This window comes from Cheilinus undulatus, linkage group 2, assembly GCF_018320785.1.
Source record: "Cheilinus undulatus linkage group 2, ASM1832078v1, whole genome shotgun sequence".
NCBI classification, from domain to species: domain Eukaryota; kingdom Metazoa; phylum Chordata; class Actinopteri; order Labriformes; family Labridae; genus Cheilinus; species Cheilinus undulatus.
The window spans coordinates 39081369-39108585 of NC_054866.1; the positions used below are offsets into that span (position 1 = coordinate 39081369).

General features: G+C 39.2%; 1 protein-coding gene across 4 annotated transcripts; it reads right to left on the bottom strand.

Moving 5' to 3' along the window:
• Positions 1-1052: 1052 nt before the first annotated feature.
• On the bottom strand, positions 1053-23689 carry c2cd3 (C2 domain containing 3 centriole elongation regulator). Of its 4 annotated transcripts, none has more exons than XM_041805924.1 (33): positions 23502-23689; positions 22608-22877; positions 22362-22519; positions 22014-22171; positions 21763-21923; positions 21533-21665; positions 21285-21437; positions 21074-21194; positions 19884-19984; positions 18925-19113; positions 18715-18830; positions 18485-18603; positions 17834-17965; positions 17305-17757; positions 17059-17210; positions 13492-13735; positions 13107-13290; positions 12826-13009; positions 12472-12644; positions 12246-12381; positions 10574-10848; positions 10192-10272; positions 9509-10108; positions 9082-9429; positions 8872-9010; positions 8724-8788; positions 8427-8632; positions 8211-8341; positions 7965-8114; positions 7694-7884; positions 5618-6389; positions 3564-3666; positions 1053-1271 (listed from the first exon to the last, which is right to left on the bottom strand). In XM_041805924.1, exons 1-33 carry the CDS (start codon positions 23551-23553, stop codon positions 1134-1136), a joined length of 6588 nt encoding a protein of 2195 aa, XP_041661858.1. In that variant the 5' UTR covers positions 23554-23689; the 3' UTR covers positions 1053-1133. The 4 variants fall into 4 exon arrangements, with proteins under 4 accessions (XP_041661858.1, XP_041661864.1, XP_041661851.1 ...); XM_041805930.1 differs by having other exon boundaries at positions 10192-10269; positions 21285-21440; XM_041805917.1 differs by having other exon boundaries at positions 21285-21440.
• Between the last annotated feature and the right edge of the window lie 3528 nt (positions 23690-27217).

Below are 27217 nucleotides of genomic sequence, written 5' to 3' on the forward strand. Positions count from 1 at the left end.
GGATTTACTGCTCAGAATGAGCTGTTTGTGTGTCTGCGGCTTTAAATGTTAATGAGCTGTATGACTCCGCCCCTGACTACACCCCTCTCAGGAAATGTTTGTGGCTGTCCTGATCCCCCTCTCAACTGCAAGCTGTGAGGAGGATCTTCTTCCAAGTGGGGAGGGCCAACCGAACCTGGGGGCAGTGCTAACTCCCCACATGACATCATGAGAGGGAAATCTGAGAGCGGCTTGTTTCAGCACACATTTTCTGAAAGGTGGAGAAAGAGAAGGGGGTTGGGGGTGGATTTTTCTGATTCTCTGGGGGATTGTGGACAGGCTAGGGACACATTTTTTCTAGAAAAGCCTGAAAAGGTGTATTTAGAATATTATGTAACTTTTAACTTATCTCAAAAATGCTTTGAAGGATTTTCTTCAAATTTTGCTCAAATGTCCACTTTGACTTAAGGATGAACTGATTAACTTTTCGAGCTGAAAGGTGAAGTTCATTTGGCCTCATGGTCAGCCCTTACCTAAAACATTTCTACAAATCACAACCACAGAGATCATCGTTACATTTCCTGACCCATCATTGTACTTGTACTGCTGGCCATTTGGATACCTAACGGAGGCACATCACTCTGTGCTCAAGTTTGTTTGAGTTGGTAACATCACTATCTCTTTTTTCTGCTTGTTTGTTTTTTTTTTATTTCAATTGAATGCAACAAATTTCAGTAAATACCAACGTTGACTAGGAGTTCCTTGAAATTTTGTGCTTTAATGTCCCTTTGAGGTTTTTTTTTTAGTATCTTCCCTCTGCCTTTATGGGTTTTTACAAACCAAGAATGCATGATAAAGTTATAACATTGTTCCAAAATGAATGCAACACCTGAAAAAATATCTGAAGAAAAAAAATAAAAAATAAAAAATAATACTAAAAGACTGGTCACTGTTGTAACAGATGGCAGGATACATAAACATAGTCATGTAAAGAGAATGCAGGGAAAAGACACCCATTCATTCAAAGCAGTAAAACATTCAATGTTTATTTATAAAAATACAAAATTATACATTTAATTTACATAATTTTTAGTTGTTTTATTCTACCAGTGCAAGCCTGATGGAGAATGTTTCACAAACCAAAACAATGGTCACTACTGATTCTTGTCAAAGTGAGCAGCAAATATTCTTGCTATTCGTTCGGTCTCTTTCTTCATGGACTGTGGCGACATGTTGGGACGATGTCGAGGACCTCGAAGATGTGGCATACTGGGACCTGAAGTGCTTCTAGCCTGTAATGTTCATAACCAAAACACATCTGCAGTGAGTTTTACAACAATTTATATATCTGCCAAATAATATGCACTGAGACGAGAGAAAAGGTGTGACTCAAAACAAACACCAGCTAGTCAAATGTTAACTTTTGAGGTGTTTGGTACTGTCGTCATTCACCACGGGCAAGCCTTCAGTTGATCTTTATGCTATTTAACAGGATTATCAAACAGGGATTGTTGCTTGCAACAAGTGATTAACTTAGAGGTCTCTCCCACAAACATTAAACCTTGCCTTAAACTGTGGCAACTAAAAGTATGTTGCTGTGTATTGGGGTGTAACATTAAAAAATAACATGAAGTGTAACATGAAGTGTGCTTTTTTGAATCAACATATATGCCCATCCTTAAAGCTGAATAAATTATGTTGTAAACAAAGTTTATTCTTTAAGATGCATGTTTTTTTGTATCATAAAAAAATGGCACACACACAAACTTTGCAGTGACTCAAATGCATTTTTCTATTTATTGCAAAAACTTGCACTTGAGACCGTCGTACCTGCATATAACCAGGTTATTTGCACAAACTCGTGTTTCATGGTGCTATGCCAAGTTTTGAAAGACAGAAACCTCTTTTCAGATCGAGTTTATCTTGTTATGTGTCTTTAAATACATATTTGGCCATGTTCACTATGCCTTTTATACTAGATTATGCCTTGGTTGAAGTCTAATCCATAGGTACAAATAAAAATCTGACTCAGTATGCAAAGGCATTAAGCGTCCATCAACTGAAGTGATTTATGTGTTAGACTGTATGAAAATATATGGTCATATCATTGTGTCCCCACAGTGTCAATGACTGAAACCATTAATATCTCCTGTTTAATAAGACTAAATTACCTGTTTATTTAACGAAACCTGACTTATGATAATAATAATAATAACAATAATAATAACAATAATAATCTGATATTAAGGCAAGCTTCCTAGGAAACTTTGAAAAATACAAAAGTGTGCAAAAAGGAATGTATACTTTAACAAATGTGTGCTTTTTTTAGGTTCAAGCAATTGAATTTGCAACATGATAAATTAGATACAAAATGAGGGATTGGCAATCTGTAGAAAGGAAACTGTGCTCTGTGACAAACTCACACAATAAAAGAGGTACAACTATGTCCATGAATGTAATGATTGTAGCATGTTTAGTCTTAGTATATTCTTGTATAAAATTGTAATACACCAAGCTTTTTGTTAATAAATGAAGTTAAATTCCATACATGTATGTCAACATACTTGTCCAATTCTATTCTAATCAAAGGAATTGATCCTGCTGAGAGAGTATATGTTATTTTTTCCCAAATGACCAAGTTGCCTTGAAACTTCCTTTGGTGATAACAGAATTGTCTTTTAAACATTATTACTCTTATGTCATCTTTTATTTTTTCATGCAATGGGCATGCTTTAATTCGTTAGTATTACCTGTAATTATAACCTGTATTAAGGTAAAACCGTTGACCTCATAAAAACAACCTGTTGCCAGTCTGTTTTCATTGTGAAATGTTTTTGTCAGATGAGCTCTGACTGTTGAGGTTTTTGAATCACCAGGACTAAGGGAAGTGTTTCGATGTTGTAATAAAACAGCTACAGCAGACCTTTGGTTACATCACCACCGAGTCCTAAAATAGAGTGTACTGGGGTTGACAACTGGGATGGAAACACACATTAATCTTCTGATCTTGAGACTGTTCAAACAAGCATCAGGCTACAGACTGAAGGTATGAGAGAATGTGAAAAGGAAAAAACATTGTAAGACAGAGAACACGAGAGCAGATAGATGAAATGTTTCCATGGAAGTGTAAACAATGGAGGGGACAAAGAACAGCAGACGTACATGTACACTCCTAGAGGAGTGTGCAGAATGTAAAAGAAATACTGGCATATGACAGATTATGTAAAAGTGGGTGTGACTAAACCTGTTAATACTGCACAAATGAGAGAACATGAACAGGTACACAATGTCACTATTGCTGCCTGGCCTGTGTTAAACATGCATCATGTGAAACCTGAAATGATCTATTAATAACAGCCTGCTTCTGCTTTTCAGTTTCATGACTTTAAAACCAAAGTTTTATGTTGTCAAAAAAAATTGAAAATAGTACCAAGTAACAGTTTCATTATGACTGTAGGTGATTTAAGCAAGAATTACCTAGGTTATAGAAAACCCCAATGAATTCTGGTGCTCAGAAAGAAGAGTTTCAAGTAAAACGGGTGAAAGGATTCTTGTCAGATGTTATGTTGAGGGAAAATACTTACTGTGTCACTGGATGAGAGGGAGAAAGATGGGGCTAATCGTATGGTTCTCATAGATGCTTCTAGTTGGTGAGAGGGCAGGAAAAAATTGGGGACCTCGACCAGGCTTCATGAAGTTGTTAAGAAAATGAAATAAATACGGACTAAAGATGTAATAATACAGGCAGAATCAAAGTTGACAGTTAATGCTGTAGCTGATAAATACAGTAAAGTATGTTTCATATCGATTTTAACCATCAAGATAACCAAAGAGTGTTTAGGACTTAAAGGGAAGCATCTTTGTACCTCACATCCTGCCGTCTGAGCATTTTTTTTCCTGTCTCCATTTCCACAAAAACAACGACTGTGTAAAAAACTCTCTCTAAAGACACTGTTAAAGCTCCAACACAAATCCAGCAAAGAATAGCTAGCTGTTTTTTCTGTTATTCAAAGTTAACATTTCTGAGCTGGAATTCCTGGAAAAATTCCATGAAAAGTTCTCGGTTTACTTTCAATATTCAAGGCATGCTTGAACATGTCTGCAGCATGTCCTCTCGAATGACTCTATACATGTGTGGAACAAGTGGCAGAGGGGATCATCCCACTTGTCTCATTTTGTAGGTTTATTTTATGTGTGCTTCTGCTTCTCTTATAGTTTCATCAGCAGTGCTTAGCATAAAGATGCTCAACTGTAATAACTTGCTTTTTGAAATTCTGCTCTAGGTATTACAGAGATAATGTATTACAACCATCCTCCCAGAGAAAGCAGCTGCTGCACAAAAAAAATGTTAAAACTATGTGAGAAGCTAAATTTTTTACATGAAACATCCCTGCTAACACAGTGCATTTTCTTTCAAGTGGCAACCTCGCTTGCTTGCATGCTTGGATCATGATTATCTATGGATTGAAAAAATAAAATAAGATAAATGGGTGGTAAATATACTTGGGCAGCTGTAAATATACCTGGGTGGCCTGTCCAAGTATCACCTTTATGTGGAAAACAGCACATGTGACAGAATGTTTGGTGATGCTCAAACAGAACAAAGTAGCAAAGTTGCTAGTTCTGGCATTCAACTCCCTTCAACATGAAAAAAGAAATGTTTGGCATAAGACAATTTCTTTGGGGTGCTGTTTGCCTTGTAGTATGAACAATAAACAATAAAGGAACATGATTCTCCAAAATACATCTTGATATAATAAAAATAATTTCTTGGCTAATACTAAGGTTCAGTCCCAATATACTGTACTATTTACCTGTATCACTAAGTCCTACCCCTATGTTTTGTTCGTTCATGCCTGAGGATGGGATGTAGAAATGGAGAAATGTCTGGTATTGTTGTCGCATTTGTTTACATAAATGCCATTGACGACTACTGATGACATATTAAGAACTTAAAGGGTTTCATTAAAGAAGTTTTCATCATTGACACCAGGCCAATCAAAATCAGGGGCTGGTGTCAAAGTCAGAAATGGGACTGGAACGGCCTAAACCAATGTCTAAAATTATTTCTACTTGGTATTTGTGCAGTTTTACATAAAGAGAAGCATAAACAAACAATATACTTTGAAATAAATGCCTGATCAGTTAGGAACAACTCCTCTAAGTATGTCTGTATTTGAGTTGATCCCATTTGGAGTCATAAACCCAAAATCAGGACTTTAAATGGCTGTGAGAGATGTTTATCTTCAGGCCTATCTGGTAGAAAATCTTAACAGAAACATAGGGGGATTTACAATAAAGTGCAACAACATTTCTGACAGAAAAGTTTGGGGTGAGCGGAAGGGTGTAGCACACAATACTGACAGCAGGTTGTGTCAAAAATGACACTTCAATCCAACACTGAGATTAATTTAGCGCTGACCATGAAACAACAATAATATGGATGAGCGGGAAAGAGGCTTCTACCAGAGAACTCTTTAGGCAAACTTCTAACACACAAACTGTAAGGTTTAAGCAAACATAAGTTTGATCTCTCTTTGAACTATTTTTCAATATTTAATCTAACATGACCTTCTGGAGCAATCAACGACAACAGAATCTGATGCGACAGGCATCAACAAATGCAGATAAAGGATACGGTGTGAGTGGAGAATCTTGTTTGTCCTTGGAGCCTGAAGCATCGTGGGTATCTGTGGTGTGCCGTGTGATGGGTGATGGACATGACTCCTCATCTGGGCTGCTGGGCTCTTCTCTCTCTTGTAGATTTTGTGGCATCTTCTCATCATCTCTGTTTGTGTTTGAAACATCTCCTGCTGATCCCTTAAAGCTTTCATCACTGAGTTCTCTTTCCTCTCCACTGGCACACTCTTGTTCCCTGCCACAGTCATGAGTTTGCAGATTAATCATCTGCCAGTTCTCTTCGGCGTCTTGGCTCAGATTTGTCTCCTCTGATGCCTCCAAGCTTTGAAGAGAAACCAGGTCAGGGTCGGACATGACGCTGGTCCAAGGACTGGTTTTGTCAGTTAAAGAGGTCATTTCATTCAGAGGCCGTGGCTTCAAAACAACCTCCTCGTAATCTCCGTCATCCTCGTCTTCAACATTACCATCAACTTCCTCCTCCTCTCTTAGCACTGTCCTTTCTTCATCTTTATCTGATGCTTCTTTGTTTTCATCCTCAGACACAGCGGCCTCATACTTTTCTTCCTCAGATTCAGAGTCAGAATTGGCTTCAGGGAGATCTGGCAGAGGTGTTAACAGACGAAGCACGTCATCTTGGGAGGAATCTGAATCTCTGCGTGGACTGGAGGCAGTTTCAGGGATAGTTTGCAGGTTGTTTTCTCTAACAGGGGAAGTCGTTGAGATGCTTTGTGGGTTTGAAGGAATCATTTCATGGTTTTCTTCTCGAAGGCCTAAGCAAAGAGAAGAGTGGAGATTTAAGCAACAATGCTCCAAATGTTGCTTATTGTTAGCAATAAAAAACCTTCATATGCCTAGAAAGAAAAAAGGTGATCTCTTCAAGAACCTCAGTGGCTTTCAAAAGTATTCATACCCATTGAATTTTTCAATTTTTCTTCACATTACAACTACAAACCTAAATATATTTTATTGGGATTTTGCGTGATAGGCGAACACAAAGTGGCTCATAATTGTGAAGTGGAAGGAAAATTATACATGGCTTTCAAATTTTTTTACAAATGAAAATCTGATAAGTGTGGTGTGCAAAAGTATTCAGCCCCCTGGAGTCAATACTTTGTAGAGCCACCTTTCGCTGCAATTACAGCTGCAAGTCTTTTGGTGTATGTCTCTAACAACTTTGCCCATCTAGAGACTGACATTTTGCCCATTCCTCTTTGCAAAATAGCTCAAGCTCAGTCAGATTTGATGGAGAGCGTCTGTGAACAGCAGTACAACACAAGCAAAGATCTAGACAGGAAGAAACATCACTAGTGCCACAAAGTGCTTCAAGTCCAATTAAATGCAGGTGCTGCACATACTGTAGATATTTCTTTTTTGTTTGTGTGTGTTTTTGTTGAACGACATGAAACCTCTCAACATCATCACCATCAATTAAGCTGGAGAAAGAAAGCCTGAATTAAATGAGCCAAATCCTTTCAGATTTAGGCAACACAGAGCGATCTTCTTACAGATAAAGTACAAAGTCGGAAATGGATCACTGAAATACAGAGAAATGAATGATCAAAAACTTTATAGTAACCCAGAAATTCAACATTAATTCAGTTTCACATTCATCACTGATCAAACCAGGTTGGTAGTGCCCTCAGATTTTACTTTAGGAACTTGAAATCAGGTCCATAAAAATAACAGTGAACCTGATTTATGCCCACCATCCACAGTGTCTTTTATTGGCAGTATGGACCCCTGTTGAGTCCAAATAACCTAAAATTAAGCAAATATCAGTATGTTTTCCTTGTATTTTTGTCTGTTGCCCATCCATTTCTAAAAGTTTTGAGTCTGAATGACTGAGTGGGCATGTCACTCACTAAAAGTGATGTTGGTTCATATCCTCTATACAAACGATTGTGTCTGCAAATCAACTCTAGGCTGATGCCACAAATAGTTTACCTTCTTAGAAAGGTTTTTTAAAATTTAATGACTATTTGACATTTTAAAAATAATTTTCACCTCCAGCAGTAAAATTTAATCATGTTACTTTAGGAATAAAGATCTGTTAGATGGATCCTCTGTATCTCACCACTAATGATACTGTTGACTTCTCCAACTAACTGGTTGGACCTGAGAAGAAGCTGACATGAGTCCGTCTCTGTGTCCCTCTCCTCCACCTTCTTGTTGCCAACATCCTGCTCAATCAGGGGTGGGAATGTGGGAGTCGAGAGCTTGCGACTGAAGTATCTCTGGATGTTGTCCAGCTCACTCAGTTTTTTCCTGTTCAAACAAGAATTTAATGTATAAATTTGGATTTATTAAATGCTCTAATCCACAATCCAGCATGTTAGGAATGATACCTGAGTGCTGAGAACAGGAATGAGCTGGAGGGGTTGATGTCAGCTGCACTAGTGCTACAGACAGAAGTATTGGCTGTTTGTTCCTGCAGACTCTGATGGTACAGTCGCACTTTGTCCATGTGTTCAAAATGGCGGTCACTCTCACTGGATCTGAGCATTTGTGAAGAATAAATTAATACCTCAGCTGAAGCTTATTTGGTTATGGAAATACATCATACAAAGTATACAGAGTGAAGTTTGGTTTACCTCTCAGAGAACAGCCTTTCCGTGTGGTCAGGTGATGAAATCTTCTGCTCGGGGTATCGACTGATGTGAGCAGGGAAGCTGCTGTAGGTGGCTGTGGTGTGGTAGGTTAAAGGGAAGGCCTGGAATAAAGCCTGTTAATCAAACACATTTGTTAATATTAAATCAAACATCTTTATGATTTTATGCCACAGTGTAAAAATGAAGAATTTCTCTCACTGATGAGTTAGTGGAAGCTTCTTCATTCACAGTTTTTCTCAGTCCTCGGAGGTCTTGGAGCCCTCTCAGTGGAGTGACTGACACTTTGAGCTGGCCGTGACACTGGCCACTGAAGTCTGTGATGTTGTACCAGCCACATACCGACTGGAACCCACAGATTAAGGGGGACAGGTCCACAGAGGCAAATCCAAGCACCCTCTCTGTTTCTGTGGAGGTAAAACAACCCGAGAGTGAATAAAAAGCTCAAACAGATCAACAGGCTTAATACACACAGGAAAGTGAAACTGCTTCCTTTACCTCCTTTGTGCCAGACTTTGAATACAAGGGATTGTTGTGGATCAACCAGGAGCTGCTTTGAAAGTCTGTAGATTGAAACAAAATCGTCAGCCTGATATTTGATAAGTGTCAGTGAAATATCTGAGTTGGTATTGCTGATATAATTGACCTGCACTCATGGTGATGCTCCCACACAGGGCAGTCAGAGTCAGCTATTACCGCTGTTGATGCTGGTTCATCAGAATCTGCAGTGAGGAATGAAACACAGCAGCACGGCATCCCTCCACTGCGCTCTGTGAGAGGGCAGCCTACGGGAAACACAAGTGGTTATTACTTTCCTACAGAAGAAATAAATAGAGTTTGAAAGATTGAGCTTCACCTTTCAGATTCAGGTGCATGGCTCGGTCCACAGTAACAGTCACAGGGAAGGATTCATCCAGGCTTGTTTCCGTGTGCTGCACAGACGTAATGTCTGGTGTTGTCCTGGTGGTTTTCTTCTTGTGTTTGCTCTTACTGGAGGTTTTGGGCGTAGAAGGAGAAGGGGTTCGCTCTGCTACTTCCACCTCTTCTGGTAAAAGCTCCTCCTGGCTATCTGAGTTGACCTGGGTGTCAGCTTCAGCTCCAGGTGGTACCTCCACTGGATCAAAACCTGCTGTAAGGGTAACATGAACCCTGAGAGCAGCACCTTGTAGATCAGCTGCTGAGCGTCTAAACAGCGGGTACACTCCTGTAAAACCAAAAAACTTTATTAGCACACAGAAATACAAACAGTATTCTATGAACAGACAAATGTAATGATTTCCTACCACTGAGAGTGAGCTTCTGCTTTGAAGTCTTTGCCAGAGGGGACAGATCGACAAACGCTGAACCCACCAGGCGGTCTGTATCCCTAGGCCTTTGGGTTTTGTCTTTCTTAAAGGCAACCCACACCTGAACCTCCAGCCTCTCCTCTCGAAGATACCACATCAAGGGCTGAGTGCTCCTCACCTCCACTGTTCTACTTCCCTGGAATGTCACTATGGCCTGACTTTCCTCTTCAACAGATGGGTGTTTCATCTGGGAGCAAAAGGCTTCATGGTCGTAGAACTTGTACCTGAAGTAGCAATAGGTGGAGCGCTGCAGCTCAGTGTGGCCTGGCAGAAGTAAACAGTGGACAGGGATCCATGCTCTAGGCATTGAAAAAGACAATGACAGTTTTCCTGTGCTTTCACACCAGTCTTCCTCTTCCACTTGAATTTCATTGTGGTGGATTTCCCAGCCCACACCTTGAGCAGCTTGAATGACTCGCTCCCTGTCCGAGTGGTGGGCGAAGAAAATAGCAATCTCGAGACCCCCAACCAAGATGTGCTGATTGTGAGAGGATCTTGTTTCCTGAGGTATATAAACTCCAAACCAGCCAGAAATACCTAATGTTTGGAAAAAGAACCTTATCATTGCTTGTTCATCAACAAATTAATTTGATTAATCAGTCACTCAGAGATCAGCCTACCAGTTCTTTTACTGATGAGATCAGACAATGGTATTTTCACTGTTCCCAACATCACATCTTTTGGACGATGATCGAGCACTGCTGCAAAAGGAAGCACGCAAAAAATTCATAACCCAACTCTGATATTATAGACTCACATTTACTGATGGAAAACTGTTTCAGTATTTTTTTTCTCAAAAGCTGTAAGTTTATGATTCTTTTTTCTCTATAGATTAACAGAATTGTGTAAAATTAATGCTGATTTCAATATCTTGTGTAAAGGGAAGATAGACAAAAGTAAGTAGGTGGTTTAAGAGGCACACCATCAAAAGGGGAACTACATATTTAAATTACCTTATCATTAACCTGTATTTTCATGGTAACTTAAAGACAATAACCTTACCTAATCCTTTGCGACTGTCTTTGTTCCACACAGTGAAGACAGCAGAGGCTTCTTCCAGCTGCTCAGCCAGGCTGCAGGTTTCTCCGCTGCTCCTCTGAACCAGCAGATCACAGGACACCTCCATGTGATGGTCAAACTCTGGGCAGAATGTCCTGGCAGTTACTCGAGTGCACCTCCTCTCACTTTCAGACAGGAAGGAGAGCTCGACTGTGACGTATGAGTTCACTCCTACTCCAGAAAAGTAGCTGAATCTCTCATCTTGTTCTGATAAAACCCTGAAACACAGTCAGAAACACAATGCTGATCTGAAGATATTGTTGCAGTTACTACAAATATTGATAATGGCATGTGTACTCATCCTTGTACACAGTATGAATTAGTAGGTTGGCTATCACTGACTCTAAACAGACAACTTCATTTGAAGATTTTTGTGTATATGGCAGTGCTGGGCAAACTTCCCTCATATTTATGTAGCCTCTTGTTGGAAATCTTCAGTACTTTTTAGCTTAATTCTTCTGTGTTCCAAGGGTTTTTTTCTGGACCAAATAAAAAAGCCTTTGTTTACTTTGCTCCCTGGACATGGGATAACTTGCAAAGCATCTTACATCTGAAAAATCTAGTCTCACTGGCTCATTTTAAAACTATATTAACTGGCCATTCAGCTGAAAAAATGTGATTCCGTCCTTTAGCTGGTTTCATTCTTTCTTTTTCTCTCATGTTTTTAAGTCCTGTCTTGGCCAGGTCTCCCCAAAAAAGAGATCTTAATGATGGTATGATGACTTTAAATAAAGGAACTAAAGCAATACTTTAGCCCAAACAACTGACCCTGATATATTCTGTATTAATGTTCTGTATAAATTAATTCAATCATGCATATATGTATTGCTTTAAGATAAGTGATTCTCAACTGGTGGGTTGGGACCCAAAATGGGTCACAGGGTCGTTTTCAGTGGGTCGCTAATGTATACCTAATTAAAATACTGTGTCAAAAAGTCTATAAGGTGCTTTCTAAACATATTTGTGTGGATATCTATATGGTGTGTCTGTAGATTTTGGCTTGATCTTAGGTGTTCCTTCAGCAAAAAAAGGTTTGAAAACCACTGCTCTAGTAAAGCTGTTCTCAACAGGGGTGCCATGACACATTGGGGTGCATTCTGGCATCATCAGGGCTGCCTTAAAACTGCTTTATATGTAAGTAAGATTTGTTATGAATACAAAGATCATTTGCAATCCACACACAGAAAGTCAAAATAGCTTCATTATGTTCCTGAAATCACACTGATGTAAAGCCATAAAGTGTTTTTTTCAGTTTTGCAGGTGTTCATGAAGTGAGAAACACATTAAAATGTTTTTAAGGTCAACCACCATGCATTTTGTCCAAAGCAAAGATAGTTTTAAGAGAGTGCTGTAGAGATTTAGCCACTTAATTATTTTACCACATAAATTCCTCGGCTGTCATAGGGATGTCCAATTGTCTTTTTTAAATTACTTTTTGTATAGTGACCAAAGATTTTTGTGAATTCTAAAGGGTGCCTTGACAGAAAAATGCTTTAGAAATCTTAAAATTGCAGAAAAGCCCCTTTATAATAAACGTGTGAAATGTACTATATCATGATTCAGTTAATGTCACACAAGTAAAGAGCACTTAGATTTTCCTTTGGCTGAGTTGTACCTTGCTGCAGCCTGCAGACCCGATGCTCTGTGGACTTGAACCACGAGTGTAACAGCACGCGCAGCAGCTCCTCTAACAGCCTGCCCTTCAGGTCTCACTGGTCGGTGCTTGTACCGAACGCACACATCCAGCAGGCCTACAAAACAGACAGACAAGTCGAGAAAACTGAACATACCAAATGTGTAAATCACATATTATATTACCATAAATCTGTGTGTCTGTGTACCTGAAGGCTGAGGCTGATATCCACTGGGACTCTCTGTCCTGGGAATCAGGGGCAAGGAGAACATTTGAGCCTCATCAGGATGCTGCCTCTGCATGGTGATCATGGCACAAAGCTTTGATAATGGAAGTAATCCTTTGGCCACGAGCTGGTCTCGAACATTTGGATAATAATATCTGCAGGACATTTAGTTGATTAATATTCATGAAACAAATTAAAGTTGTAAAAACCCTCAACTTTGAAATGTAAATGTTGCATGAGGCAGTTTTATAAGGTCTCAAGAGACTAAGAATTGTTTGGGGAGGTAGAGAAGAAAAAACAGACAAGTCTGTGCTACTGGACGAGACAGTCACAAACCTGCACCACACTTCAAACTGGACCCCCCCTCCACTGCTCAGGCCTTGGCTTGAAAGAGAGCTGAGCAGCAGCCTCTGAGCAGGAACTCCATCAGGAGCCAGAAGCACATGAGTCTCAGTGTGGCTGAACACCGGGTCAGGGATGCAGAGAGTCGTGGTGGTGCGAAACCCCCTCAGGTTCAGGCCTTTTTGAGATGACATACAGGTCAGAGTGATACAGAGGAAGGATAAACAAGTTTTAAAACTTTCAGTTGAAGATTTTATACACAAAAAGATCCTTACTGGTCTCTATGAGGTTCTGGTCCCCTTTTGTAGCAACATCTCCCTCCTGACAGGGGAAACTGTACTGGACATAGCAGTCTGCCTCCCCCCACACTGTGGACTGCAGAGGTGTCAGCCCAGTCACCTTCTCCACTCTTATCACAAACACATGCTCTCTCATAGATTCCTTGTGTGATGCAATAACCTAATGACAAACAAAATATAAACAAAACAGAACAATGAAAGAGTTTTATACTTTATCATGCATCATCATTTTTTCCATGTAAACTCTGGAGGAACTTGTCTATAAACAGGCTTGGGAGGTTATTAAACACAACCCATAATTATCTGCTTCATTGGAAAAGAAAAATTCTTCAAGCACTGTGTAGCTGACATGAAGACTGACCTTTGTCTGAGATTGTGGCTGATGATCGAGCAGATGAACCGGCCTCACAAGATGAGGTAAAGAGTTGAATTCTTCATCCCTTGTACGCTGAAAGGCAACTATCTGCTCTGATCGGCCAAGAGCCAAAACAACCCTAAGATGTCCTTTACAGCTACCTGAGAACACATCGACCACCGGCATGTAGCAGTCTACCCCTAAAACAGGGTACTGTGCCTGGAGGAGAAGGTGGGCAATCTTTGGATCCCTGGAGAGGACAAAAGAGAGTATAAGTAACTTTTCTATGACAGGTTTGGTTTACAGAAGGTTACAGAAAAGATCCTTTAACAACAACAGCAACTGTGTTTCTAGAGAGTAAATTAAATAAAAATGTGGTTTATGCCTTTTAATTCATTTTCTTTATTTTACTGATTGAGTGATTGATTGTTTGTACTTTATTTATGTGTGATACACAAAGTGCCCAACCCTCATGGATTTTTAAGATACCAGAAATACAATTGCAGTGTTCTAAAAAACACACAGTTCATAACAAGCAATAACAAAGTCGCATGATCTTCTCCCAGCTCAGGAATAACCAATACATTCTGCCTTTTCTCCCAGGTTTTGCTGATATAATCTGGTATTAAAAAAGGCTCCTTTTCTGAAGTGAACTTAAGTTTTTCATCATCATTCAACCCAAAAAAGTTAGCATTAATCATTTTCCTAAAAAGTACATCCCCTCAATAGTAAACTGAACAATAAAACACAAAATTAATCTTGTTCTCAGTTTCCCCAAAATCACATGGCAAACAAACTCTGTCCTACTCTGGGTTGGCCTTCTTTCTAACCGCTGCTTATGCTATATATTTTTATATATGCGTTTGTTTCCAACATTCTAAGATATATCTGAACAAGTCACATTTTTTTATTTTGTCTTGAGTGAATACAGGTACATAATGCAATTGCCATGAGCACAACTGCCATCTGAATAAGGTGTGCCACAGCACCCCCTGGAGGACAGGCTGTACACCAAAAAGATAGTTGATTTCTTGCCTGTCTAGTAGTGTTGTAGTACTCGAGACCCAAGAACACATTTTGAAGGTCTTGGTCTTGTCTCGGACTCGAGCATTTTTACTTGGTCTTGTCTCGGTCTCAGACTGGCCGGACTCGGGATTTTGCATTAAGACCGGTTGAGACCAGCACTGATCTGCTATTCTTCCACTTCATTAATGTGATAATAAAGAGAAGCACCTGCTAAAACAACAAATAGCTTCAATTTATGTGTAACTTCACCCCCCTCCCCGTGACGACTGCAACCTTCCTGGTGTTGTGACTGAGGAACACATCCCCCTGCACACAAGCGGGAGAGGTGGGAGGCGACAGAAGGACGAGACTGTAAGCTAGGAGAGCCCGAGACAGTTTTATTCTTCATGTGCGCAGATAAATACTAAAAAGTGCTTCCAAACTTTATTTTTAAAAATATTGACCCAGTGTAGAAATCAGTGCCAGAATCAACAGAATTGAAGTTTATTAGCAAACTTTATGACCTGAAAGACGAAAAATATAGTGCGTTCAGGTAACCTCAGTAAATTAGATGACTGTACCCTATGTGGTATGATATGTTAAAATATCCCATAAAAGATAGGGAAATTTAGTTTGACAGGAAACATCAATAAATGCAGTTTTGAATATGAGAAAACTGTATTTGAGGGATATAGAACAGATGTTACAGACTGAATGTTTACATTTTAGCTCAAACACAACTCAGTTTTTACCACTTCTGTTGAAAGTATTTATCCTCATTTTGTCTTTGTTCCAGTCTATAGAAAAGTATCATTAGTGGTATTGACAATGACTCGGATCAATAAGGAGTATCGATAACAGTATCAGTTTCAGCAAAAATTAACAATCCCCATCCCTCATCATAATGACACCCCACCGTGCAGGTTTTGGTCACAAAATGCTACAGTCTCTTATGTTTCTTCAATACAACCAAGCTCTTCTTTACATCTTCATTTCCCATTAAAAGAAAGGGGATTTTTGAGGACATGTTTTGTGATTTTTAGCAACCATACCTCTGTTAGTTTGCTCATGGTGGTGAGCTTGGATTTCTGAGTGTTTTTTTTACTGTTTTTTTTTTCTAGGCTGGGCATATATTATTTTCAGTTGAACTGTTCATGGTTATTTAATGTTGGAATATGACTTAAAACAGCTGCCATTAGCTCACTGATTGTTCTGCCTCCTTGGAAATCTTTTTGAGTGCCTTATGTGTCAGACACCTGCAAAAACTCAGACATCATCTTATTTCTAGTCAGAAATACCTCCAAACACTTACTTTAGGCCTCATTCACCTGACAAATCTAGAGAAACATCTCATTTTCAGATTTTTCAAACAATTCCGGACTTGTCAGTGGCTTTTAAATACATACAAGAATTTAGTTTTGACAAGAAGTTAGTTAAAAAAAAAAAAAAAAAGGGTTGAGATTTTGCATGTTGTGCTTTGGCAGACACCTTGTTTATATCTATCAGATTTAATAAAAGAAAACTAAAATTAAAGAGAGAACGCTCTTTAACTGTTCAACCTTAGCATGCTTTTTTAAAATTGATTTTTATGGTCTTGGTCTTGGTCTTGACTTGGTCTTGGTTTCCAAAAGTCTTGGTCTTGGTGCACTCTGGTCTCGGGCAAGTCTTGGTCTCAGATAGTGTTGTCTTGAATACAACACTACTGTCAAGTGCAGTGGTTTACAACTTTTTTTTCTTAAGGCCCCCCTATTCATATCTAAGACAAGTTACGCCAGCCGCAGGACCCACTTGGAATAAGTACACATCAGTTTTTAATTGTTTTCATTGACAAAATCTAAACATAATAGGCCTACATACACTTATGCTTGACAAAAGATCGATGTATAAACTATCCATTATTATGATGGTGTCTGAGGGTCTCTCTCTATAAAGATAATAATAAAGAGGATCTGTTCATTTTCAAGAAAATAACTTGAAATTATTGAGAAAAAGTCATTAAGTTTACAAAAAAATCTGACTTGAAAAATTGTAAATGTATGTGAACCAAAACTTAAAATTGTTGAGATTATAAGTCAAAAACCACTGCTTTCAGTTTTTTTAGTAAGTTTGCAAATGTTTAAACTGTGAAATTCTGAGTTTGTTTTCTTTTAAATATCTGACCTAATAATAAAAAAATCTTTTTTTTTTACTAAAAAATGTTGTCTTTTTGCTCAAAAATTAAGATTTTCTTAATTTTTTTATCCCTTAGGTTGTACTTCTATCAGTCAGTTGATTAACTTTGTGGTCTACAACCCACAATAAATATGGAAAAATGCAGAAAAACTTTAAAAGTAGGTTTTTCACAGGTTTGTTTTGAGTAAATGTCAAGAAACTATATTCAATTCATTGTTTGAGAGGACCAAAAGGATTATGAATAAATAAAGATTTTCTGTAAATTGATAAAAATGTGCCGTATACTTTTATGTTTAAACAGACCTGATGATTCTGGCTTTTAATCTTCAAATTTTGAGTCATTATTTGCTTTTTTACAAAGCTGAAACTTAATATGTGGTTTTCTCCTTGACTTGCCTGAATGACATGTAGAACTGGTGAAGAGGTAATTTAACAAGACCGAGAAGTCGATCCTGCCCTGAGCTTCCTGTCCTTTGCCACACCTCGATCACCATCACATTGTTCTTCATCCGCTCCAGCAGTTTAGACGTTAAGGCCACAGGAGTCACCTGAAGGCAGACAGTGGAGATGATTTGAATGTTGCCTCTTGACCGGATTTCAATATGTTAAAAATCCTTTGGAGACTTGATCTCCTGGACTGACCTGAACAAAATTAAAAGACGGATTGGTCCGACCCCAGCTGATGACAGATCTCGCCGTCTCATCACACCAAAACAGTTTACAGTTCAAGTACACATTTGGAGCCTGCCCAAGCCCACAGTTAAAGGTCTTTCCATCCGGTACCATGAGTAAGGTGTGCAATAGGACCTCAGGATCCTCCTCCACCCACTGATGGGATTTATGCGTTGTGTGGAGGCCAGGATAAGAAAGGGATTCTGTCGAGGGTTTCTGAGGGCTCCAAGGATTTAGCCTTGATTCTTCAATAGGGCCATCTTGTAAGTCGTCCCTGCTTTTGTCAGCATGTTTGGATCTGGAGTTGCTCTCTCTCTGTGGACTGGGTGCAGTTTGTGAAGGTGATGTGTCTCTCCAAGCCAACTTGCGTTTACTTTTTTCAGAGGAGAATTCTTTGGTGTTTGTTGCAAGTTCGAGTGTCACCTGAACAAATAAAAAAAGTCTTTAACAAACATCAGGCTTAAAATCTTGGTTAAAAAAAACAAGAACTTTATTTTACCTTGAGAGGTCCAACCTCCTGTATTTCACTGTTTGGTGCCACGCTCTGCACAGGTAAGACGATGGACTGACAGAGCTGTTTACTCTGCAGTAGACAGTGTAGAGGGTGAACTGCCTTACCAATGAGAGCAGGCTGTAGGAAGAGAAGCAAAGGGGCCTTTGTATAGACTAGGGTATCCCAGTTTGATCAGGTTTAGTAAGAATTCTGTTTTGTGTTCAGCTATGTCAACGCTGCATCCCAATAACCACAATAAACTAGCATAAGCCCCTATCCCGATTTTGAGAAATCGGATGTTGCTACCTGGAGAACACTAACAGAACACAGCATCTTGTTAAATTGCAAAAAGTGACTCACGCTCCAGTTTGTCTGGGATTAACAATTCATTGAATCGTCTCTTAAACTTTAAAAACAGAACTTGATACAAGAATGCACCTCTATCTTTGTTAAATTTTAATATATGAGGTAACATTTAGCTAAAATGGCAAACAATTTGCTCTTGAAATGTGTTGTGGAAACAATTTTACAACCAAGCCAACTTATTTTACAACAATAAAATGTTGATAGATAGACCAAAATGCCAAACTGTAAACATAAACCAGGTATCCATTTGTAGTAAAAAGGCATGGTAAGGTTTAGTAAACAGCCACTTACTTTCTTTTGGTCACTCCTCCGCGAGTAGATCTTGAAAATCAGATCAGTTTCCCACCATAGTTTGACAGTTGTTGTATTACAGTGAACTGGAAACACAGCGTGCTGGTGGAACATCACCACTACATAAAACAACAGCGTAAACTATAAGTCATATACAGAGACAAAAATGCATGAAAGACTGTCGGAATTCTGATTTTTGCTTTAAACAGCTGAAATTCTTTAGATCATACCTCCTCCAGAGACTTTGCTGGCAACAGCTCTTGTAACATCTCCCTCTCCACTTTTACTACGATCATGTCGACTGGAAGCGGAAGCCTTCGGGAATGTATATTCAATGAAATATGTGCTAATTAAAAAATAAAAGGAGAAATTAAAGACTTAAGTTATTCATAATGATGCATTATTACATGAGTGCAGAAAATGATAAATATTTTTCTTACCATTTCTTGCTGGTTAATGGTCGAGGCGGTTTTCCTTTACTTGAAACTTTTCTGGGTGTGTTCTTAGTGCCCTCTGAGGGTACGGTCAGGGACTCGATGGTCACTTTTGCCAGCCGGATCAAACTCAGTAAAGATTTCTGACCAGAGGGAAGACCTGCAGCTTCAGACCGCTGAGACTCTATAGTTGGACTGCAAATACAAAAAATGGTGGACAATAGTGTACTGCTTAGAATGATAAGCATAGAGTTCCTCTTCTTTTCTTCTCTGTTTTGTAAATTGTTTTGGACTGGTTTTCATGTGGGAAATTAACATTGGGTTAAGCTGTGTTGAAAAGTCATGAAATTACCTGATAGTCTTGAATGAACCATGCCAGAAGTGTTTGCGAAGCTACTGCTGTAAAACCTTTAAATGATGTCATAAGACTTGGGCAGATTGCTGCCACTGAGAGGATAAGAAGACACTAAATCACTCATAACTGGATTCTATAGCCAATCCACTACACATTCACTTGAGCGCAGTGCTTTCTAGACCCAGCAAACCAGCATGCAGGTGAGCTTACCAAGCTTGCATCTCTTGTATGGAAAACAAGTCCTATCTATCTTCTGACCATTTATTTTCCTGAATACACTGGATGTTTAGGGCTAGTAGATTGAATCTTTGTTTATACCTGGGCTTAGCCCATAACACTACAAAACGTGGTATTAATGGAGGTTATATCAAGACTATTTTTGTCAACAATATATGCTGTCCTAAGACCTTTGGTTTTTCATTTATGCTGTGTAACAGATTTATTGTAAATCTCAGTGAGCTTTTCCTGGTTACATAAATTCAAATAAACAAATACATAAACTGCATCGATTACAAATAGTTGTAGATGTTGATATACCTTTAGTCTGTTTTGAAACTGCAATAACGTCTGTTTAAGCAGCATGAACTAACAAGCATTTTAAGGTCCTTACCGTCCGCTCATCTTGGGTTCACATTGTTTCAGCTGTTTTTGACTAGAGGATGTTGTTTCTGGATTTCCTGCCTCAGGCTTAGTTGGTGTTGTATCGGAAATCTGAAAAACAAAAATGCAAAAATTATTTTTCAAAGCATGTCAGTCACTCTACAACAGAAGCACTCTATGTGACTGCAGCAGTATTCAGCAAAAGAAAACAAAAAAGAAACAATTATGGATTGGATTCTGGATAACAATCATGGATGTATTAAAGGAGGACAACATGGACTGGCTCTCCTTCAGAGTGACTCCAATGATGAGTTGTGATGGTGCAGTCAAGCCAAAATCTGTCTGAATTTGTGTAGTCTGAGCCAGCCGCAAGTCAACCCAGACATCCCTCTCATCAGTGATGGTTTCCAACTCCTCCTGGAAGATTTCAAGGTGTTCCCAGGACAAATGGGATAATAATCCCTCCAGTGAACTCTGGGTCTACCCCAGGGTCTCCTTCCAGTTTGACGTGACTGAAAGACCTCCAAAATGTAGGGTCCAGGAGGCATCCTAATTTGATACCTCAACCACCTCAGCTGGCTCCTTTCAATACAAGGAAGTAACAGCTATACTCCAAGCCTCCTCTGGATGTCCAAGCATTTTTATCTATCTCCAAGACTAAGCACATTGTCCAAAGCTCATGAATATAGGTAAGAGTTGGAACAAAGATTGACCGGTAAATTAAAAGCTTTGCCTTTAGCCTCAGCTTCCTCTTCACCACAACAATGTGGTACAATGGCATCAGTATCACTGATGCTGCACCAACCTCAAAAACAAGAGATACTTGTGAGTACCACAATACCTCCCCACTGCTATCAACATAACCTCTGGAATAGGTGACACATCCCTCTCTTAGAATTTGGTCTCCAGTGCTGTGTATGTAGGTTAGTCCAAATAAATCTTGCTGGAAAAGCTGTACCTTTCACACCATCTTCTTCCCTACCTGAGAGGTAGGGTCTGAAGTTCTAAGCTTGTGTCTGTGCAGTCAGGGATCAGTATACTCTGGTTCTAACATTTCCTTGCTGTCCGTCTTTCTCAGCATCCAATTCCCATCACTATTCATGCAGGTGGTGACCCTACAGGTCTTAAAATTCCCCCCATAGAAAATCAACTCCACTGATTATAACATTTCATCAAAACACATACTTTTGAACTACTCACAGGAGTTTTGTAGAACAAATTTTCCAGTAAGCTCTGATCCCAACTCATGCTACTGTGGTCAGACAGAGATTCAGGGGGGGAGCCATCTCCATCCAAAAGAGGCACAGGAGAGGTGTTAAGACTATAAGAAAGAAACAATGAAATGAAGAATAAGTCATGGGAAAGAACGTTCATTAATGTTAACTTCGAAAGTAAAAGCACATTTACATACCTGCCAAGGAGCAGATCTACAGCTATGTTATCAATTGCAGCAGGACAGTCTAAGCCACTGTCTTTGACTACAAAAACATCCTCAGAGTGTTTCAGAGCTGAATCAGCATGCAGTATATTTTGAAGAAACATCCCAGAGGGAGAAGGGGAGGGCCTGCTGACAAGGCAATAAATTATTACAGACTACGCAATAAAAGAGAACAGAACAAAACGTTTTTTTTTTTTTTTTTTTACTTTCTGAGCACTTACCTGGTTGTTGGCAGGATGTTATCCTTTGGAAGAGGCAGAGGTGTGTCCTTCAGAGCCGAGGCAGAATCTGTGTCACATTTTAAAGCTGATACGACCACAGCATTTCTCAGCTTGTTTCCACGCTCAAGAATAACTGGGATAAGAGAAAATGACACACAGTTACAACTAAAACACAAAAATTGGCTTTTTGTTTGTGAATATAGCTGATGTTGAGTAATTTTTCAACTAACCTGAGAGGATATCATTGTTATTTTGGGTTGAATCCTGACTTGAAGGATTCCCTGCTGTTTGACTGTTCTGCAACATGTTTGTTCTTGGCAGCTGATTCTCCAGTGACTGTTCTTTGCCTTGGTCTTTTTGCTCATTTTGGAAATATAAGTGGTCTTTCCCTCTGGAAGTATTATGTTGTGTTTTTAGTTACAACATGCAAGCTCATAGAACAACACATGGGCCTATCTTATTATGAAAAACAACTTGATACCTTGGTGCATTTCCACCGCTGCTCCCAACTGAAGGTGATCTGGGTTGTGGTGGCACTGTCAGTGTGGTGACCTGCGGTCCTTCAGTGCTAATATCTGTGGCGGGACATGAGCTGCTGCTGTCATAAGCTTCTGTCAGAGACTCCAAGCTGAGGGAAACCTGGAGAGGGTAAAAAATAATCACACAAATCAGAATTTGTAATGGAAATGAATCAATCAAAGCAGACTCACTAGTCACAGAGCCACTAGTTATGGGATAGCCATAAATGCTTAATTTATCTATGCTAAACATAAATTACAGGTGTTTTCCTACAAGTGCAGCTGATTGAAAGATGTCAATTTCCACTCACCTGTAGCTCTCCAAGCTTCTCAGATGTGGGAGAAACAAGGGTGTAAAATCCACTAATATGGTGTGAAAGAGAGAGACGAGAGATGCCGGTAACCTGGGTCCTTGCAATCGGCAAATGATCTGGTTTTGTCAGAACCTCCAGCACTAGAGAGCCCATATCTGTTCATGAATGATATGACATGATTACGTTTTAACATACTTTTTAACAGAATAGCTTAACCATACATGTCGGAGCGTTCGTAGTTACCTGTAAGATAGGAGGTAAATTGCTTGGGCCCACAGCGGATAGGGAAGCGAGCAGTGGTCTTTATGGTCTTCTGTGACAGCTGTGATCCATCTCTTGGTAAGAAGTGAGTCCCATTTGATGACTCTCCCCACCAGCGCAGCCGGATGAATGTTGCAGATGGAGGTTTGTGAACTGTCCATAACACCCGGCTTACAGTCACCCGCAAGAAGCATCGTAGTTGACCCTCAACCAGAGGAGGTAGGCTGGTGGAGGGGGACACATCACTGGGAACTGTGAAGAGTTAATTTTGGACATGGTGAACTCAAAACATCTACACTGCAATAGCTGATGATACTAAATGCAGAAGTGAAAATACAATGCAATGATCAGGTTTAGTATTTAGTGCAGGTTCTGCCTGGATGTCGGCTAGTATAACAGATATGCTCTGATATGGCCTTGAAGTGTCTAATTATTTTTTCAGCATTTTTTTATTTCAACGAACTGAAGAAAAAAACTTTTGCTGTTTGTTTTAGATATCTGGAGACTAACCAATCGCAGTTATGCATCAGAATTTAAAATTCAGTTACATAATAAGTGCTGTGAAAAAGGGACACTTTTGGTTTCTGCTACATTTACTTAATGTTTTGGAGCGAACGTATTCGTTTTCTCTTACAGTAACGACACATAACAGATAAAAAGTTCCTTCGTCCCTCATGACAAGTTAACAAAAAAGTGTTGATATTAAGGACGACAACACATTCAAAAACATCACAGACTGTGAGAAAGCGAGAATATAACCCCTCAAAGCATTATAAGCTATATATAAGCAACTACCCTAACATACGAGACTGACAGCTGACGTAAACAGCTACTTAACTAGCTGTAATGCTACCATGCTAAGCTAACAACAGTTACCTTTCTTTTTGCTCCCTCCAGCTTTGACGGACTTCTGGTTCCTGCTCTTCATCCCGCAGCTCAGTAAGTATGAGCGGTGAATGACAGCCTGGTTAGAGCAGGGGCTGAACCTATAACAGGCATTGTTTTTATCTCTCCAGCTAACCAATAATCCGTTTAACACAGCTACAGGAGCTACGCACACATATCGACACAACTCAACGGCAGCGCGCAAAACTGTTTCCGAGCAACCAAGTCCGAACGTCCCGCCTCCAGTGCCGCTGCTCGGCACTGAAGTACTCTGGGAAGTGGAGTTTATCTGCTTTGTTAGCCAAAATTCACTTCTCTGTAGAAATTCTAGTTTCTCCATTCTGTGGACGACCGCAGTGCTGCTAAAGTAACATTACTGTACACTAACACGTGTAGCCAACTGTGCAAACGCAACGTGCTATTTACATTAAGTAAACTTTTATTATTTTATGCTACATAACTTCTCTACATATCAGCTTTCTACTAGGCATGTCTGGCTTCCTAAAACTACTTATTTTATAGATATTTAACAGCCTTTAATAATTTTTCGTATCCCGCGTTACTCATGATGTACACATGGTGTTAATGTTGGTCTGTTGACCCCTTTGAAAATCCCATAAAACATGTTTCAGCCTATATACTATTTAAAATTTCCTCTCCTTAACTACTATTTTTACCCTTTTATTCAAATGTCGAGGCTTAAATATACTTTCAGCAAACTAGTTTGATAGGTAGTTGTGTTACTTTTAAGGGATCTTCTCGCAGTAAAAATATAGCATTTTTCAAAATGTCTTGGTATGCTAAAGGACTAAAATTGTCCTTCACTGGAGATAAGGTTAGCCCACTGCCCCAGTCTAGTTGTCGGTTGCTTTACACCACTCCATCCGACACTTATTGGACTTGGTGATGTGAGGCTTGCATGCAGCTGCTCAACCATGGAAACCCAGTCCTTAAAGCTCTCACCCAGCAGTTTTTGTGCTTACATTATTTATTTATTTATTTATTGCTTTAAATTCAGGGAATTATTTTTTATCCATTCAGTTTATAAGGTCAATTTGTTACTGAAGGGAAAATGATCCACGTAGACAAAATAATCTGTAAAAAAAACTATAAAAAACAGCATATCAATTCCATTATTGCTCCTTTGTCACATACAGTGTGTGATTAAAAAAAACAGAGAAGCTTTACAGAGATTCACTTCCAACAACCCATTTTGCCATCTACATACATAAACTAACTTGGAATTGAACAACTTTCACTAAAAGCATCACATTTACCTTTCAAATCAAACAAAAATCCAGATTTCAATACACAATGCAGCTTTTTTTCACCACCAGCAGAGGGCAGCACTGATCTGCCTTTACTCTAAGATGGTATTCATTTGTTTTTACCCTGTAGCTCATGAGAGAATAGACTCATTTAAGTAATTTCCAAAATGTTAGTTTCTGTTTACTAGTAATATTTTTCATTACATGTGCACACTCATTCAAGCTTTGAAATGTCATTAGTATGTTCTCAAGATGTTTCACTGTTTTTTTGTTTCTAAAAAGGGTTTAAATAAGAAAATCTGGCAGAGATACCTTACAAAACGACACATGCTTAGACCCATGGCCCTGTCATGTATGCTTTAGGTAGTTTGGCTCTTTCTGGTGCGTAGCAACAAGTCTCTGCTGCCATGTTTGTTGTGGTGATCATAGTAACAGAGAGGGAAGCTAGAGGTTCAACATAAAGCCCTTCAAAAGGGTCAAAATAAAGCCCTTTGAATTCTTGGGTGAAAAGTCTCCTGCTCTCCTGAATTCCTGGTTTCTGATCTGTATGAGAAAACAACTTTACTTTATAGATATTAACCCTTGTCACTTCAAGTCAAACTGATAAATCAAGAAAATAAAGAAAAGATTTTGAATCCCACTAATAGATTTCACTTTAGCTAACATGTATGCTTCTCTTTATACTGTGTAGTTTCAAATGGCATTTTGTATCATTTCTCTTTATCAAATAAACTTTTAGTCTCATGAACATCATTTTTATTAGTCATCAGTATTTACACTTGCAATAAAACAGATAAGAAATAGCTTTGTAATCACAGGGTCTCCTGCTAATCAACTTCAAGAAAAAGAATGAAGCTCTGCCGTAGAGCTTCCACAAAGGAATGGGCAATATACATCCAGTATGTGGGCCACTCATATGTTTTCTGTGAGTCAGAGTGAGCTTGGGGAGTGTGCATGTTTGTGTACACTGTGGGGAGCTGGAAGGGAAATGTATGTCACTGTGGGCAACCAGTCATTCTCTTTTTGGTAATTCAATCTGTGGGGATGCCCCCCCAAGAGGCCAAATAAAGAGGCCCTGTGAAGGTGTGACCTCACACTGTTTTCAGATGGGTCATGACTTACTTAGATGCATAAATCTGAGATATCTGAGAGGTATGCAGACGGTTTTATTTGTGTGAGTTCAGACATGAAGTCTGGTTCTCCATCACTTGGCGTGCAGAGCATGATTAATGTCAACGTTCCACTGGAGCTCAATAAGAAGCTGACAGATCTGGTTCATCTGTTACTTCACACTGACAGTTATATGAGGTAGTCTCTTTCAGTCAGCTGGAAATAAACAGGGACAATCACAATGAGGGGTTCCTTTGACTCATGAGTCTTGAGATTGAAGATAACACATCACAGATGAGCTCCTAACACACATGCTCTGTGTCTGCAAACAGCTCCCATCCTTGGCTACAGCATGAATTCAGTTTTAGAGACTGTGAGCATTGCTTTTGGCACACATTTCAATGTGATTCAGCAAGAAAACTGATGTTTCAATGTACAGTGTCTATAAAAGGTATTAACCCCCTTGGATGTTTTACTCTTTTGATTTTATAAAGCAGTTGTCAATATAATTTGGCTTTTTTGACAGAAATAACTCTCAACAAATGTCAAAGTGAAAACAAATTTCTACAAATAATGTCAATTAAACAATGACATTTAATGTAAATTAAGTGACTGCATATATATTCAGCTCCTTTAAATTGACTGACCTAATTCATCAGAAGTCAAGCCAATTGGTGCTTGTAATCCACAATTAGTGAAACAGGGATCACCTGAGTACAGTGAATGTGTCTCGAGTGATTCAAGTATAAAGACACCTGAGTCTAGAAGGTCCAGTCACTGGTTAATCAGTATTCCTGACTACCATTAACTTACTCCATTAAGACAAAAAAAACATTTCAAGCAACTCAGAGAAAAGGTTATTAAAAAGTATTCACAGGATGAATACAAAAAAATTCAAAGGTACTGAACGTCCCCTGGAGTTCAGTGAAATCCATCATCAAGAAATGGAAAGAATATAGCACGTTTAAATCTGCCTAGATCAGGCCGTCCTCACAAACTGAGTAACCATACAAGAAGGAGACTAGTGAGAAAGGCCACCAAGTCACCTATGACTGCTCTGAAGGAGTCACAAGCTTCAGCAGCTGAGATGGGAGAGACTCTGAATACAACAACTGTTGCCAAGGTTTTTCACCAGTCAAAGCTTTATGGGAGAGTTGCAAAGAGAAACCTACTGTTGAAGAAAACTCGGATTAAGTCTGGACTAGAGTTCACCAAAAGACGTGGGAGACCCCATTCAAGTGGAAGAAAATTCTTTGGTCTGATGAGACCAAAATGATGCTTTTTACTATCAGACAAGACACTATGTTTGGAGGACACAAAAAAATGCAC